The sequence below is a fragment of the Phyllostomus discolor genome, chromosome 9 (assembly GCF_004126475.2).
Source record: "Phyllostomus discolor isolate MPI-MPIP mPhyDis1 chromosome 9, mPhyDis1.pri.v3, whole genome shotgun sequence".
Classification (NCBI taxonomy): domain Eukaryota; kingdom Metazoa; phylum Chordata; class Mammalia; order Chiroptera; family Phyllostomidae; genus Phyllostomus; species Phyllostomus discolor.
The window spans coordinates 19,966,958-19,983,597 of record NC_040911.2 but is presented as its reverse complement, the minus strand read 5'-3'; the positions used below and the strand labels follow the sequence as shown (position 1 = coordinate 19,983,597).

The 16,640-nt window shown below is 43.2% G+C and overlaps 1 protein-coding gene across 2 annotated transcripts in view; it reads right to left on the bottom strand.

Annotated features, from left to right (window-relative positions):
• The window catches only part of EPG5 (ectopic P-granules autophagy protein 5 homolog), a 94,068-nt gene extending 84,773 nt beyond the window's left edge, over positions 1 to 9,295 (bottom strand). For both annotated transcript variants that reach the window (XM_028523996.2, XM_036009094.1), the window contains exon 1: positions 9,146 to 9,295. In XM_028523996.2, the coding sequence (XP_028379797.1) occupies positions 9,146 to 9,208 (63 nt within the window). In that variant the 5' untranslated portion in view covers positions 9,209 to 9,295. The remainder of the gene's footprint in view (positions 1 to 9,145) is intronic.
• Between the last annotated feature and the right edge of the window lie 7,345 nt (positions 9,296 to 16,640).

Genomic DNA, 16,640 nt, shown 5'->3' with positions numbered 1-16,640 from the left:
CCCTTGCAGGAGGGGGATGCCCCCCCCACCCCGTCTGCACTCCCTCTAGGAGTTTCCCCTTCCCAAATTCCTACAATTCCCCTATATAAACTTCCTTCTGAAAGCTCAAGGTAAGGTGGATGTTAGGGTTTTACTCAGCACCTTCTAAGATTGCTGACCTCTGACGTTAATAAAAGCACACTTACAATCCAGTCCCTGTCTCTGCTTTTAAGCTGAGCAGTGACAGGCAGTTTGAGCCAGGGACCCAGTTGCCCTCTGGTTTCAATCTTATAAGGGGCCTAGATCCAGAATGAAAAAAAAAAAAAACTATTTAAAAAAGAAACAATAAAAAATGGAGTCGCTTCTGCTAAGCCACATCACCAAACCAAAACTTAAAACCTAGCCTAACTGCAGTTTCAGCCTCCCCTGGGAGAACTTTAAATCAGTCAGTCTGGAATTTCCCCATCAATACAGTGAGATAAACTGCCCCGCAAGACCCCAGCCCTCCCATAAGGGAAGGTGTCCTTGACTGAAACAACCCTCTCTTAATTTTTCAGTCCCACTTTCCATCTGTCTGTAAAACCTCCCATTGTGTTCAACTCCTCAGAGGGCCCTTCTAGCTGCTAGATGGGTGGGATATTACCTGATTCATGAATCACTTAATAAAGCCTATTAGGTCTTCAAATTTACTGGGTTAAATGTCTTTAACAGAACTCTTCCGACTTAATAATTAAGAAATAAATAAGTCAATTTAAAAACAAAGGAAGCGAACAGATGTTTCTCCAAAGAAGAGATACAAATAACACATAACAAGATGCTCAACATCATTAGCCATTAGAGAAATGCAAATCAGAATCAGAATGAGGTACCACGAGGGTGACTACTTCAAGCCAGATAGGAAGTGGTGGCAAGGCTGCAGAGAAGCTGGAAGCCTCACGCAGGGCTCCAGGGACTGCAACGAGAAGAAGTCACTATGGAAAACAGCGAGGCAGTTCCCAACTGTGGTGAAAGCTGCACAATCCTGTGATCATACTAAACACCACTTATACATTTAAGCAAGTGAGAAGTGTACAGAGTGTGAATTATAGCTCAATAAAGCTCTTAAAAACAAACACGAGAGATTCTAAAAACTTAGTTCAGAAATAAAGAAAAGCAAGCAAGCAGAGACCCGAACAGGGGAAAAAAAGGGAAAAAATCTTTAGTTCTCTTCTCCAAAACTCTAACCCAGCTCTGGGGATGCTGCATGCTAACTAGAAGACAGAGAGCTGATGCAGCAGGCACATGACGGGCCACATGATGGAGGGCACGGCAAACAACCTCCTCCCAGCCTCAGGCACCCCAGGCTTCCTGTCCAACCTGCCCCTTCTGCAGTTTTTAACCTCCCTGTGTGCCCTCTCGCCCCACTCCAACCCCACCTCACCCTTCCTCTCTCCCTGCTGCAGGACTGCCCTTGCAATTTCAAAATCTCCCCCTCTCCAAGTAAGATGAAGTGTCCAGCTGCTGCTCCCAAACTTGCACACCCACTTCCATCAGATCTACCTTCCCGGGAATAACCATAACCATAATAGCAACAGAAAATAGGGTTAGATAATCAATTAAAGAATTTTTAAAAGCTTCAAGCCCCTCCAGGGAAGAACACAGAAGCCTTTAGACTTTTATTACCCCTGAGGGAAGAACGCAATGCTTCTTTTAGTTTCAACAGTGGAACCAAAGAAAACTACCTGTGCAGTTAGGAAAGTTAGGTTCCAAGAAGAATTAACATAGAGTTGCCCCAGAGAAGAGGCTGGGGGGAAAGGAGAGGGAAGCTGAGGATTTCATTGGAAAAATAGCCTAGCCCATCAGAGAGGGCCAGAGGGAGGGAGGGAAGGACGGACAACAGCAGGTTGCCCAACCTTTGAGCTGGTGGCCAAGGCCTGCTCCTGCCCCCTCACAGAGCCCTGGTCAGGGAAAGACCTTCTGGGGGACACAGGTATAGGGAGGTGAGGAGGTTTTATGCAATTGTCACCAATGTCATTGCCTCATGAGCTGTGGCAACCTCCCGGTGGCTCGCTTCACTTCTCTAAAGCACAGAACAGAGGAGCAGGTCTTGAATGACTCCAAGCCTCTCGCCTCTGCCCCACCACCAATTCATCCCAAACATCATTTCAAGACTGGTCTCCATAAAACACTGCTCTGAACAACATGAAAACAGCCATGGCTCCCCACGGATAAAAGACTGACCCTTAACTCTGGCACTCAGTGCCTCTGTGAACTTAGTTGTGATCCAGTTCAAGGCAAATCCAAGGCAAAATTTCCCACAACCACACCAACCCTGAACTCCAGCCATCTGTACTTCCCAGGGGGTCCTTGTCACGTACCACCACATATGATTATTTACCTTTACATTCTGTCCCCACCCCACCACAAGTGTCTTTAAGGCAGGAGAATTAAAACAGGAACAAAGGCCTCAAGCTCCACCCTTCCCCTTCTCCATCTTTGCTATAACATCACAGAAGGGACCTTCACTGATCACCTGTGCTCCCTCCCCAGTTTCCTATAATTGGGAGGACCAAAAAGAAATTGTTATCTGGACAGGAGAGACAGGCCAAGCCCACCAGCATCAGAAGCAGAGGACCACCCTATCCACCTCCCCCACCCACATTTAATGAAAACCTTCCACCCAGACCCCATCAGGTTGCCAGCTCTTACTTCTCAAGTGAGAGCTATTGAAACAGGTAAAATAAAATGTCCCTTGAAGTTGCTCCATCAGGTTAAGCCCTGCCAGGACTATGGCAGTTATCAACAGGCAGCTATCAAACAATGGTCCAGGACCTACCCTGACTTCTTTTAAGTTTGCTTTTCGGATCTAAAGCTAAGCCACAACCCCCAGAGACAAGCTCTGGCTGAGAATGTCGCTTCAGCATCCTTTAGTAAGTGCTGCACAATCTCACAATGCTTCGCTTCGCTGACATGTACCAGACATCAGTGTTCCGAACAAGAAAAACCTAACCTACTGCCTGACTGGTTAACCCCAGCAACTTGTGCTCCCGAAGCCATAAAACCCCCTAAGCCCCACATTTGGAGCACAAAACCCGGCACCCTATCTCCGTGTGCCTGCCCTCTGCAGAGCTTCTGTCTTTGCTTCTATCAGTGTCCCTGGTCTAAATTCTTTTATATCAGGAGACAAAAACCCAAACTTGTTGGTAACACTATAGCATTAATAAATTTGCTCTGCTTTGCTAAATCTTTCTGTCACACCCTTGAATTCCTTCTTGCTCTGTGACAAAGACCTGGATCGGCCTGAGGCCTCCCTTGGCCTCCCCAGACACTGCCCGGCATCATCTTGAGGCCAGGTAGGTATCTTATGCCTCCGTGGATCTGCTCTGCCTTTGATTTTTCACACTGTGTTTAAGAAGTGTTTCTGGAGTGCCGACTACATGCTGAGTTCTGTTCTTGGTACAGGAATCCTAAAGTGAAGAAATTATTAAATTATCCAACAGTTATTTATACTTACCATGTGTTCTGCAACATTTAGAAAAAAAAATTTAATACACCCATCAGAAGACAGAGGGAATATCCAAAGAATTAAGAGGAAACTGAACTTTCATGCCAAAATCTGAATCTATTATTACACTTAGAACACAAAATTTCATTTCAAATTAAAAAAAAACAGCTTACAATTACCTGCCTATCTGAATTAAAAACAGATAAAAACATAGAACATATTGTACTTATAATAACCAGTACAGATCACAAAATAAAATTAAAACAGAATGCCATGCACATCAAGTCATGTGCCAAAATTAATACTTTCAAATCAATTTAAGAAAAAGACATGTATCTTAGAACTAAAAATGGGCAGGAGATTAAGAAAAATACTTTTCTTGATTTTTGATTTCCATATAAGTTACATACAGGTTAAAGAACCAATTTTAGCCCTGGCTGGTGTAGCTCAGTGGATTGAGCACGGGCTGGGAACCAAAGTGTCCCAGGTTTGATTCCCAGCCAGGGTACATTCCTGGGTTGCAGGCCATAACCCCCAGCAACCGCACATTGATGTTTCTCTCTCTCTCTCTCTCCCTCCTTCCCTTCCCTCTCTAAAAATAAATAAATAAAATCCTTATATAAAACAAAAAAAAACAATTTTAAAACATAAAATTTTATGAGAGAAAAAACAATCAAGAAATTACACAGAAATGGAAGAGTTGTTAACAAACACAGAAGAACACTTAACTATTCATGACAGTTCGTGGGCCCTGAGGTGTTGCAGCACGTTTGGGAAAAAATCTAAAGAACACACCACAAACTGTGACCAACAGCTATCTTTGGGAGATGGAATTCCAAGCATTTCTCTTTTGGGTTATTTGTTTCTCTGTATGTGTGCACACACATAAATACATCCTTTTTAAAAGCAATCAGCACTTTCTAACAAAAATAAATCTTTTTCAAAAATTCTGAAAAACAAATGGGAAGTTTCCATTCACTAATTACAGTTCTTTCTCTTGGAACTGTAGTTAAGAAAAAAATTACAACTCTTTTCCCCCTTTAAAAATAATGATGAGCTGCTTCTTTACAAGGATGAAGGTCCAATTTTAAATATTTTTTTAATTTATTTTAGGGAGAGGGAGAGAAACACTGATCAGTTGTTTCTTGCATGCTCCTAACTTGGGGCCTGGCCTGCAGCCCAGGCCTGTACCCTGATGGGGAATTGAACCAGTGACCTTTCGGTTTGCAGGACAATGCCCAACCTGCTAAGCCACACCTATCAGGGCAAAGGTCCAGTTTTGAATGTTCCATAGAATACTTTCATGAAATTATTTAATACTTTCTAGAGATTTTGATATCCTCCTTTTCCAGTAAGGGAAACACCCTTACAAATGGAGATTTTCCTTACAAATATAAAAGTCCTTTTATAAAGTGTAGCTTCTACTTGGGTTTCAGAGCTTTTCCCATGTCTACTGTTTCTTAAAATCAACCAGCCTAAAATAATCAGTATCTCAAAGAGGCATATTCTGGGGTGGCAAACGCTGCTCCCCTCCAGTGTGTAACAGACATTTATTACAAAATTAGCCTACCCAAAACTGAACATCTGACCTGCCCCCTCAAAAACCTGCTCCATCCACAGCCTTCTCCCCCTCAGGGTCATCCTTGAATGTTTTTTTCCCACAGCCCACTTCCAGGTCATCAGCAGTTACTGGCTGCACCTTCAGAAACTCCCCAGAATACAGAGAGCATATGAGATCTTGTCCCCCCAGTATATGCCGTCAGTTTGGTTCAAATAAACTTATTAGAATTCTCTAAAAAAAAAAAAAAAGAAAGAAAGAAAGAAAGAAACTCCCCCGACTTCAAGCACTTCTCATCACCTTTGCTCCTATCCCTCTGGTCCAAGCCACCACCACCTCTTCTTGCCTGGGTTAACGCAACGGTCTCTTAGGTGGTCTCTCTGCTTTGACTCTTGCCCACTTACAGCCTATTTTCAACAAAGCACACACAGTGATCCTTGGAAACATAACTCCAATCACGTCGCTCCTCTGCTCAAAACCCTGAGGGGACTCCACGCTCCGCTCCGAGTAAAAGTCCTTACAATGGCCACTGACCTGGCCCTGTGTTACCTTTCTGACTTCATCCAAACTACTCTCCCTCACTCACCCCACCCTAACAGCACCGCCTCCTAGCAGTTCCTAGGACAGACATGCCACTGCCCTAAGGCGTCTGTCCAAGCTCTTCTTCTGCCTGGAATGTTCTCCCCCAAGATCCACAGAGCTAACTCCCTCACCTCCTTCATGTCTTTATGCAAATGTTATCTTCACCAAGCATCACCTCAACGACCTATTTAAAACTGCAACCCATCCAGTATCTCACCAGTATTCCCCAACTCCTTATCCTCTTCTCTTGTTTCTATAGCACTTACATCTTCTAACATGATATATTTTATTTATTTTTTATAGGGTTTACTGTTTGTTTTCTCCCTCTAGAGTTTAAGCTCCATTAAGGCCAGGTTCTTCATGCATTTTTCCCCCCTCTATTATTTCCCAAATGCCTAGAACAGCTTCTGGGACATAACAGGTGATTAATGAGTGTTTCCTCAACACATGACTGAACCTTAGGAGGCACAGAAGGAGCTACATAATATACAGCAACCCCCAACTTACCGCCTACAACCAAATGGGAGGGAGAAACCAAGAGATCTAACAAGATCAATAAAGTCTGGGTCCTCTGAGGTGGGGCGTATGTATAGTAGAAGATATTTTTAAATGAAAATGTTATTAGGACTATCTGTTAGGTATCAGACGATCACCACAACCTGGCAAGGTGAGGTCATCTGCCAGATGATTAACACTGAAAAATGTAGACCAGCAGCTGGGCTAAATCCAGAAGCTGCGTAAACTATTCAAAGACAGTAACACATGACACTACTCACTTCCTGAACTGAGCCTTGGAGCTATTTTACGGCTCTGTAAATAGCTGCCAAATTATACCACAGATGGTAAAGGTTTCATTGATGTAGGACTTTATAATCAATGCCAAACCACAGCCAGCACTAAGAGAGTTAATTTTCTAGACTGACAAGTTTGAGGGCCTTGCTGGTACTGTGAACTTTTTTTTGTTTTTCATTTGTGTTCTCATACTACTCAGGAATCTTACAGGAGGAAATTCTTGAGTGACAAAGCTTGGAAATATTTTTCAATACTAACATTTATTCCTTCATCCAGCCAATATTATCAAGGGCCCACAAAGGCTATGAAAAGTACCAGGAACATAGCAAACACAAACAGCAGGCCCCTTCCTCACTGAGTTCACAGTTTTAAGGGAGAAGAGAGATGTTGCCAAAGCAACTACCAGTGGAATGAGGGACACAATGATGGAGAGTGGTACTGATGGATTTGGGAGGAGAGAGGGGCAGCGGGAACAGACCTTAGGCGAAGGTGAAAAAGCCAGATCACTGAGGGCCTGAGTCCATGCTAAGAACTTTATAGACTCTAGCCTCTGGGCTATGGGAAAACTTTGAAAGGTTTTGAGGACAGTCATCAGTATTTTGTCTTTAAAAATATCAATCCATATCAATCCAGCTTTAGTTTAGAGAATGGACAGCAAGAATGCACTTGAAGAGGCCAGTTTGGCAAAAAATCCTCCTTGGAGAATGATTGTAGTAGTTAAGATGGAAGAAATGGGCAGAATTGAGAGAACATTTTAAAAATACAACTGGTAAGACTTAATGGCTGATTATCTTTGGCAGGTGAGAAAAAGTATATGTCAAGAATTTCTGGCTTGACTAAATTCTTCTAGAATGAAGGGCTCTTCATAAATTTATTTTATTTTTGACTTTACAGAGAGGGGAAGGGAGAGAGGGAGAGAAATATCGATGCAAGCGAGAAATGTCAATTGGTTGCCTTCTGTAGGCACCCTGACCAGGGACTGAACCCACAACCCAGGCATGTGCCCTAACTGGGTATCCAACCGACAACCTTTTGGTTTGCAGGAAAATGACCAACCAACTGAACCACAATGGCCAGGTCACCTCTTCATAAATTTTAACAGACAAAAATAAATAAATAAATCAACCTATGCTTGTGTAGAAGAGTTGCCTGAAAGCTGTCAATAAAATGAGCAATTGGGTTTTCATGATGGGTTTAAAAGTTTTAAGATTTTAAATTTATTTTAGAAACTGTTCTCAACAAAATAACTGGACTGAGAATCCTCTTAACTGACTGTTTTTAGATATTTATAACATTCCATCTATAGAAAGATACCTATAAATATATAATACAATTATTGGCACCTGGATTGATAATTCAGATTTCTGGCTTTTCTCATTAACTACATGCCTTTCAGCTTATCATTTAACTTCTCTAGGCTTTAATCTCACCATTCATTTCTTTAAAAATAGAGATTAAAAATTAATTAAGACTCTGTTCTTTACAGATTGATGTGTACATGTTAAACACTACTGTATTCTAGGTTCGGGGGCCTGATGCACGGCTGACCTGATGGCTGTTTTCTTCCCCCTCTGTGTTGACAGTTCTTGCCAAATTATATGCAAAAGTATTCCTCTCAAAAGTGTTTCTGAAATTAGGTAGTAAAAGGGCTTTCTCTCCAAAGAGTAACACTCACAGACCTGTGAGCACTGGTGTACATAACTCCATCCACTAAAGATTTTTCAAAAGGCATCATAATGAAAGGGATCCTCCTAAGTCATTGACAACTTATTAAACATAGTACCTTTGAACACTAGTCTCCTGTTCAAGCCTTCTTCCCAAAGAGGAAATCAGATTTAGTTCTCATTTTTAAATCACACCTGCACTGGAACATCACCCATTTGTAGAAATGGAAGTTTTCTGTACTTATAATACCATGCTAATAACTTACTTAATGTAAACTCAGTTTCAGGGAAGCCAAAATTATCTAGGTCCAGCCATCCAGGGGTAGCATTTAACCTGTACATTCCCTGTACAATAAATGTCATCTCAGAAAAAAATATAGGAACGAAATGAAAACCCAGTCTGCACCTAAAAACACAACAAATCAACCTAAAAACACACCAATACCATAAATCAGTTTAAACCACGAAACGCAGAAAATTCAAATCCCTAATGTGTGAGTCTCGTCATGGTTTAACTTCTGGACATTCGTGCCCTCGTCTTAAACAACCGGATAACGAGAAATAAACAGCACCACCACCATCATCTTTAGTTTTAAAAGTGAACAGGCCCATCACTACAGTCTACTTTCGGGCTGTCGCTATCCATGAAGCTCTGCCCAAGGATACCTTCTCCAAGTGGAGGACAGGCTCCTTCCCTCTTTATATGTGAGAGGGACTGGAAATGTTCCCAGGTTATAAAAGAAAAAAGAAGACCGTCACAGAGAGGCTGGGGCGGGAAAAGCTGCTTCGCGGCAGGAATCCAGACCCAGGTAAGCAAAGTCAAGTAGGGAAAAACCCAACAGGGTCTGAGAAAGAAGAAACAATGGGCTCCTGACAAAGTCTGGCAGGGGAATGTGGACGAGGAAGACAGGAGCCGGATGGAGTCGACCGGTGGTGGAATCAAATAAGGGGAGGTAGGGGCAGAGGACGCGGAGGGCTTGATGGATCGGTAGATGCGGTGGGAGAGGCCCAAGAGAAGGGAAGGGAGATAGAAAGCACCGGCCTAGGCCTCGGAGGGTAGCGGAGCGGGAGGAGAGGTAGCCTCACCTTGCCTTTAGTCCGGCTGGCCTTGGCCTTGGGCCGTCGAGCGGGTCTCACAGCCTCGGCCATAGACCCTACGGCGGCGTCCGCGTCGCGGTTTGTTTTTGTCAAACTCCTGCTGCTTCCCACAACCTACCCAAGGCCGCCCCCCGACTGTCACATGATCAAATCTCCACCACTCTCAGGAAAGGGGCGGCAACTCAGAGCCTCTACGGTCGGCAGCGTAGGACAAACCACTCCTGAGTCTTGCTCCCGGGAGGACACTGGCCCCGCCTCCTTCCTCCCAGGCCCCGCCCAGAGGCCTCAGTGCTGGGGACCTCCGGGCTTAGGGTATTGGGCGGGGCAGGAGGGCGGCGGGGAGCGGGCGGGAATCACGCGACTGACAGGTGGCAATAGTTTCATCTACGGGTACACACGCACATGTCAACCACATTGGCTTAAAGGAGTCCGAGGAGAAGTGATTGTCAATCTTGTTTGATAACCAGTTCAAGTTAGCCTAAATCTCTAGTTTGTGCTCAAGGAAAGGGGAGCTTGTCTTTTCGGATGTAATGAAGATTAGGTGGGCCCTGGCTGGCGTAGCTCAGTGGATTGAGTGCGGGCTGAGAACCAAAGTGTCCCAGGTTCGATTCCCAGCCAGGGTACATTCCTGGGTTGTAGGCCATAACCCCCAGCAACTGCACATTGATGTTTCTCTCTCTCTCTCTTTCTCCCTCCCTCCCTCCCTTCCCTCTCTAAAAATAAATAAATAAAATCTTAAAAAAAAAAAAAAAAAAAAAAATAGGTAGGATGACGGTGAAAGGTGCTTGGTAGTGGCAGGCATGTCAGAAAATACTAGTTATATTCATTACTGTACAAATTCCCAGGCAGGAAAGAGAAATCTGTCCCGAAGAAGACAGAAAAAAGCAGTAAGACAAGACCCATAAAAATATTCTTAGTATAAATTTTACACATCTTTTAAAAATTCCAGATGTGGAAAACTTGGCACCATTTCTCTTTCCCAGTTCTACGATTTTTTTTTTCCAAAAAAAGCCCTTACAAAGCCCTTAGTAACTCTTAAAATCCTAAGTAATTTGCATTTTTGACATTTTAATTTTTGTTTTGTTGTTATTAAAATAATTTGCTTACATATTTGTGTCTGTCATTCAGGCTAGAAGATAAAGTAAAATCCTCAGGGGCAGTGTTCTTTGTTTTTGTTATCTGAGGCATTCCAAGTGCTGCTAGAACACTGGCCAGCACATAGTACATGCTCAATTAATATTTGATGAATCAAATGAATGTGAGTTGTTTTGTCTGACAGTGGAGTAAGATAGTTGGTGGAGTATAAAGGAGGAAAAATTTTTTAAAACACTTAATAGCCACTGGTAGCATACTCTGCCTAGAATGAAAAATCTAGGAACATGGCATGAGAAATAGAAAGGACTTCAGATGTGCAGTCTGGACAGTGTCTTGATGGAGAGCTAATTAAACATGTAAATTACAATTTTATGTATTTTGATCCCAAGTCTTCAACAACAAAAAAGTCATCAAGCTCCTAAGAATATAAATGCCCCTTGTATATCCTGCGGTGGGGGGGGGGGGGGTGTACAAAGTGTGTATAAAATTATCACGGGCAAGACTTGGCCAATAGTAACAAAATCTTTATATCACCATTACTGTCCACAATCTTTGCTGGTATTTCTTCCAGTCTAGAAAACTCTCTCTGGCCCTTCCTTTCCAATTCAGATCCTTCTTGGCCTTTAACGTTCTCTAAGTGCCAGTCACTACTTAACAGAACTGAACTGGCCCTACCTTCACTCCCCACACTTCACAGCTTAGCTGGGAAGCAGACAAAATGTACACAGGAAGTGCAAAAATATATCACTGCCTATGGAGTAAAGGAGGCATATCTTACATTTATAAACTAAATGTGTTAGACCTTAGAAGAGTAGTGTAAGAAGTTATGCTTATTGGTCAGTTTGGGCAATAGAAGACATCAAAATTTACTTCGTATTGAAGTTTTGAGAGAATTTAAGTCATAAATGGAAGCATTCATTCAACAAAGTTTGGTTTATGTGAGTTGACCAAATGTTAAAGTTATCCTTTGAAAGTGGTTATTTAAATGTATTAATTAGATTTTTAAATAGAATGTTAAGATTTATGAAGATAACTTGAAGACTTAAAAAAAAAACTAAAATTTAAAATGTGGCCCAGAGACATTGAAATAAAGAACAAACTGAGCCCTGGCTAGTGTAGCTCAGTGGACTGAGCACGGATCTACAAACCAAAGGGTCACTGGTTTGATTCCTAGTCAGGGCACATGCCTAGGCTGCAGGCCAGGTCCCCAATGCAGGGCATGTGAGAGGCAACCACACACTGATGTTTCTCTCTCTCTTTCTCCTTCCCTTCCCCCCTCTCTAAAATAAATAAATAAAATCTAAAAAAAAAAAAAAAAGAACAAACTGACAGTAACTAGAAGGGATGGGGGAGGAGTATAATGAGGTAAAGAGGGGTAGGGCCTTCAAGGAACATGTATAAAGGACCCATGACAAAGCCAAAGAGGGGTAGGATTGAGGGTGGCAGGGGGAAGAAGTGGTGGGAAAATGGAGACAACTGTAGTTGAACAGTTAAAAAAATACAAAAATTTTTTAAAATTTTAAACATGGAAAAAAAGAATTACAAATAGGTAGTTACAGAATAGCCATGGGGGTGTGGAGTACAGAAAATGGATAGCCAAAGAACTTATATGCATGACCCATGGACATAGACACTGGTGTGGGGATTGCCTGAGGAAGTGAGGGGTGCTGGGCAGAGGGGGGCAAAGGGGGAAAAATTAGTACACCTGTAATAGTATAATCAATAAAATATAATTTTAAAACTTTTAAAAAATAAAATAGCCACATTTGAAAAGGAAGAATAAAATGAGTATGGCTTGCATACACTGAAGATTTTTAAATAATTTAAAAGATTAATTTTGAAAAAAAATGACAAGTGTCTTTTCTATCAGTAAATGCTTTCTGCAGTCACTCTTTTAAAAAAAATCACTTTGATCCCCAGCTTATGTGGCTCAGTAAATTGATCACCAGCCTGAAAATGGAAGGTCGCTGGTTCAATTCCAGGTCAGGATACAAGCCTGGGTTGCAGGCCAGGTCCTCAGTTAGGGGTGTGCAAGAGGAAGAAGGCAATAGATTGATGTTTCTCTCACACATCAATGTCTCATCTCTGTCCCTTCCCCTCTCTCTGAAAATAAATTTAAAATATATTTTTAAAAATCACTGGTAGCAAGCAGTGTTAATTAGTGACCTAATTAGCAGCGAGGGTTTTGCTACTATAGATTCCTGGGTGGAGCAAGCGGCATTGTTTCCTCTCGGACCCAATTTTCAGAATTTAAAATAGTTTTTAATCTCAGAAAAATCCTAATCAATTAAAAACAAGCAAAAAAAGGCAGTCAGGGAAGGGGTATAATTCACATATTATATTATTGCACCCCAAAGTGTAATATGGCCAGGATTCCTATGTCAGCCAGCATCAGGAACAGGGCTTGTCCAAAGGGATTCAGTGAATGCTGATGAACTTGGGAAGGAGTCCGAGTGGAAGTTTCTTCCACTTGCTCACAAAATTGGATTCCAGAATCTCTATTGCCATCTGGTGGCGACTCTGCAATGATGAAATCTCCTGCAACAGGATTTCCAAGAAGTCATTCATTTTATAGTTAATTACTTCCTCTGCATCAGCGGTCTGCAACCTTTTTTGGCACCAGGAATAAGTTGCATGGAAGGCAATTTTTCCATGGACTGGGGTGGGGGCGATGGTTTCAGAACAATTCATGTGCATTACATTCTAGCTCACCTCCTGCTGTGCGGCCCGGTTCCTAACAGGCCTGGACCGGTACCGGTCTGCAGCCCGGACGTTGGGGACCCCTGCTCTACATCATTCTGTAGGAGGCATTATGTCATCATTCATGCTTACTAAATGAATTTTTACATTATTAAAAATCATGTTACTTCTAAATTATTTCAGTTTCTTGAGACAATTAGCTGACAGTGCAAGTAATCACCAAAAATATCCAGACTACATTTTTTTAAGACTCTTGTATAGAGGGGATCTCTTCTGTTAATAGACTTTGGTTTCCACAGGAAGAAAAACATGTAAAGCTTGTCTTTTTCCTATGATTCTCCCTTTCATAATCTTACCTACTAAGAAAAAAAGTTTAAGTGGGTCCTAGAAGCAATAATTTGTACTCCCAAAGCATCAGATGCTGTTGGTGCCCCACTTGTGTCCTCTGCACACTTAGTTTTGAGTATACAGACCCAAATCCCAACAGGTAGGACCTCTGAGCCTCAGAGCTCACTTGGCCACGTGTATGATGGGCTGAAAGTGCCAGGGAACTAACACACTGCCCTGAACTGAAAGCAACCCTCAACCAGGGACATGGGAGTCGGCATGTAAATAGTTATAGGTTGAACTGCATCCCGTAAATGGTGTATGTTGAAGTCCTAACCCTCAGTATTTCTGAATGGGACTTCATTTGGAAACAGGGTCTTTGCATGGGGTAATCAAGTCAAAATGAGGTCATAAGGGTAGGCCCTCATCCAATACAGCTGGTGTCCTTAGAGAAAGGGGGGATTTTGACACAGACACACAGAAGGCAGGGAGAGAGGCCAGGAACAGATCCCTCCTTCACGGTCCTCCGGAGGAACCAACCCTGCTGACACCTTGATTTTGGAACTCCCAACTGTGAGGCAATGAACTTCCATTATTTAAGCCGCCCAGTTTGTGGTTATTCCAGCAGCTTTAGCAAGCTGGTACAAATGCCCAGCTCCCTCTCCTGCTAGGTGGAAGCACTCCGCTGACACATGCATTCTGTGCTGTTTCCAAAAACCCCCCGGGGCGAGTCACCTCCTTTCCCACAGTGGAAACCTGGTTGACAACACAGTTTATTCACTTCCTTCTCTTTCCTTTTTTGCTTCCTATTTTAATACTGGTGTCCACTGGATTCACTTTCCAAATAAACAACTTGATCTCAAGTTCTTGTCTCTGGGCCTCCCTCTGTGGGTAACCCACACTAAGAGAGTACTGGAAACGGTACTCACATGCCAGAGTGGGTTGCTGGAATTGGATTCCTTCCCAGTTAGGTGGTAACAAGGGTCTCACTGTTTATGGGAGCAGAATGGTGAGAAACTCTGAGCTTAAAGCATCACAATTATTAGAGGCCTCATCTGGGGTGCATTAAGATAAGATTCAGGGGGACGGGCTTATTCAGTATTGCTAGCATTTGAGAGATACGAAGTCCTGATTGGTTGTTATCAACTGCTGTTGGTGCCCTGAAGGAAAGTATAAGTTCCTGTCACCGGGGACTAATAAGAAATGCCAGAAAACCTCCATGGTTTCCTTTAAAGAGGTACATTTTATTAAAATATAAAAGAAGTATGAACAGGAAATGTTTGAAATAATGTTGTGAGTAAAATATTTTAGCTTTCCTCAGACAGCTGAATCAAGCCAGCATGTCAGCAATCTACCGTACAATGGAAATGGGACATTCTGGGCCGGTGGGGCAAACCCCGAAAGTCAAAGCCGAATACATCACACAAATAGGCAATGCATATTGCCTATTCAGCTCATACCTGTGGCCACATAGGTTCCTTCAACCCAACTGATGGAGAACAAACAAACTCAGGTCTGGTTCAAAGATAGATCAGCTCTCTATGTTAATTAGTCTGTGTGTGGACTGCCACCACACTACAGCCCCAGTCAGGAGTGACTGTGGAAAACAGTGGTGAAGAGAAGTACTCCCAGTGGGCGGTGTGTCAGGTAACACAGCTGGTCGTCAGCCTTGTGTGAGAGGAGGCACAGCCCAAGGTAAGTATATACAAAGACTCCTGGGCAGTGACACATGATGTGACTGGTTAATCAAGAGATAAGATTAGTAGACAAGAATAGGCATAAAGGTCAAACATTTGTGTCTTATGTTAGTGCTCACATGAAAGTATCCACCAAAGGAGGTACAAAACAACCAGGTGGTTAGGATGATTCATCCTGTGGAGTCCAGCCAGCCTCTGTCCTTGGCTGCCTCCGGGCTTCCTCACTGGGCTCGCAGACAGAGTAGCTGCAGTGGCAGGGATGAAACTCTAGAGCAGCTCCCACTCACCAGGCCTGACCGAGTGGCTGCTGCTGGATGTCTGAACAATTAGCCTCAGAGGCCGAGCCCTAATTTGTTGCCATCCCTCAAGGAAACCAACCACCCATTTGTTGGCAAATTGATTTCATCAAACTCCTTCCACTCTGGGAGGGACAGAGATCCATCTCCTTGGGGTTGATCCCTAGGATGGATCCTCCCTTTCTGCCCATAGTGGCTTGGCCGGCAACACTATGCAAAGGCCATGGGTCTATATCACTATGAAATTTCACGTAACAGTCCCTTTGACAAGTGCTTATCAAATTTTTATTACCACTCCCCTAATGTCTTTTTAGACATTTTTCCTAATTGCCACTCCCACAAAATTTTAATACCACAGATACACTGTATCTGTGCTGTATGCCCAGAAGAGTTGTTTTGCCCATCAAAAACTAATCTTCACCCCCTTGAAAGCGATATTAGCTGAGAACTCATGCCTTATACCAAGAGCTTCACTTTACAATGAAGGCAGCATAACAAGTGTTCACTGACTGCACTTTGTCTCCTAAACACCACAGTTCATTGAAACTATGGCCCTGATGGAATATTGGAATGGCCTCTTAAAGGTGCAGCAACATGAGAGCACCTTTGCAGGGTGGGGATGCTGGTCTTACAGGTGAGGAATATGGGGCACATATGGTCACAATAGGGTACTGTATGTTCTGACTCCCACAGGTAGAAAACACAGGTCTGGAATCCAAGAGGTAGGCATGGCCTCTGTCACTGTAGCTCACATTGACCCACCGGGGGAATTTGTGTTCCCGTCCTTTCAACGTTAGTCTCTGCTGGACTAGAGCACCTAACTTTAGGGGGTCAGCAGGGGTTACACCTACCAGGGGACATAGAAAGGATTCCAGTAAAACTATGGCTGATGCTTGGTCATTTGGGGGTCTTCATGCCAACAGACTAGCAAGCAAAGGAAGCAGTAACTACCCGGCAGGAGTAGGCAATTACTATGAGGAAGGAGGGCAGGGAGGACGATGTCTGGAACTCAGTACTTTCACTGGGATGCCTCTTGGTATTACCATGCCTGGTGTTAAATGTACATTGGCAATTTCTGTCGACAAAGTCTGACAAGAGCCTGACAACCAGGGATTAAGACCCCTTAGCGATGAGGGTCTAGGTTACCCCACCACTCAAGCAACCTAGACAAGCAGAAAGAAGACATGCCAAGTGTGAAAGGAGCCTAAAATGTGTCTGTGTGCTAACTTGCTAGGGCTGCCATAGCAGAACGCCACAGACTGGGTGGCTTAAATTATCGAAATGAATTTTCCTGAAGTTCTGGAGGCTGGAAGTCCAAGATCGAGGTGCTGGCAGGGTCGGTTTCCTCTGAGGTCTCTCTCCAAGAAG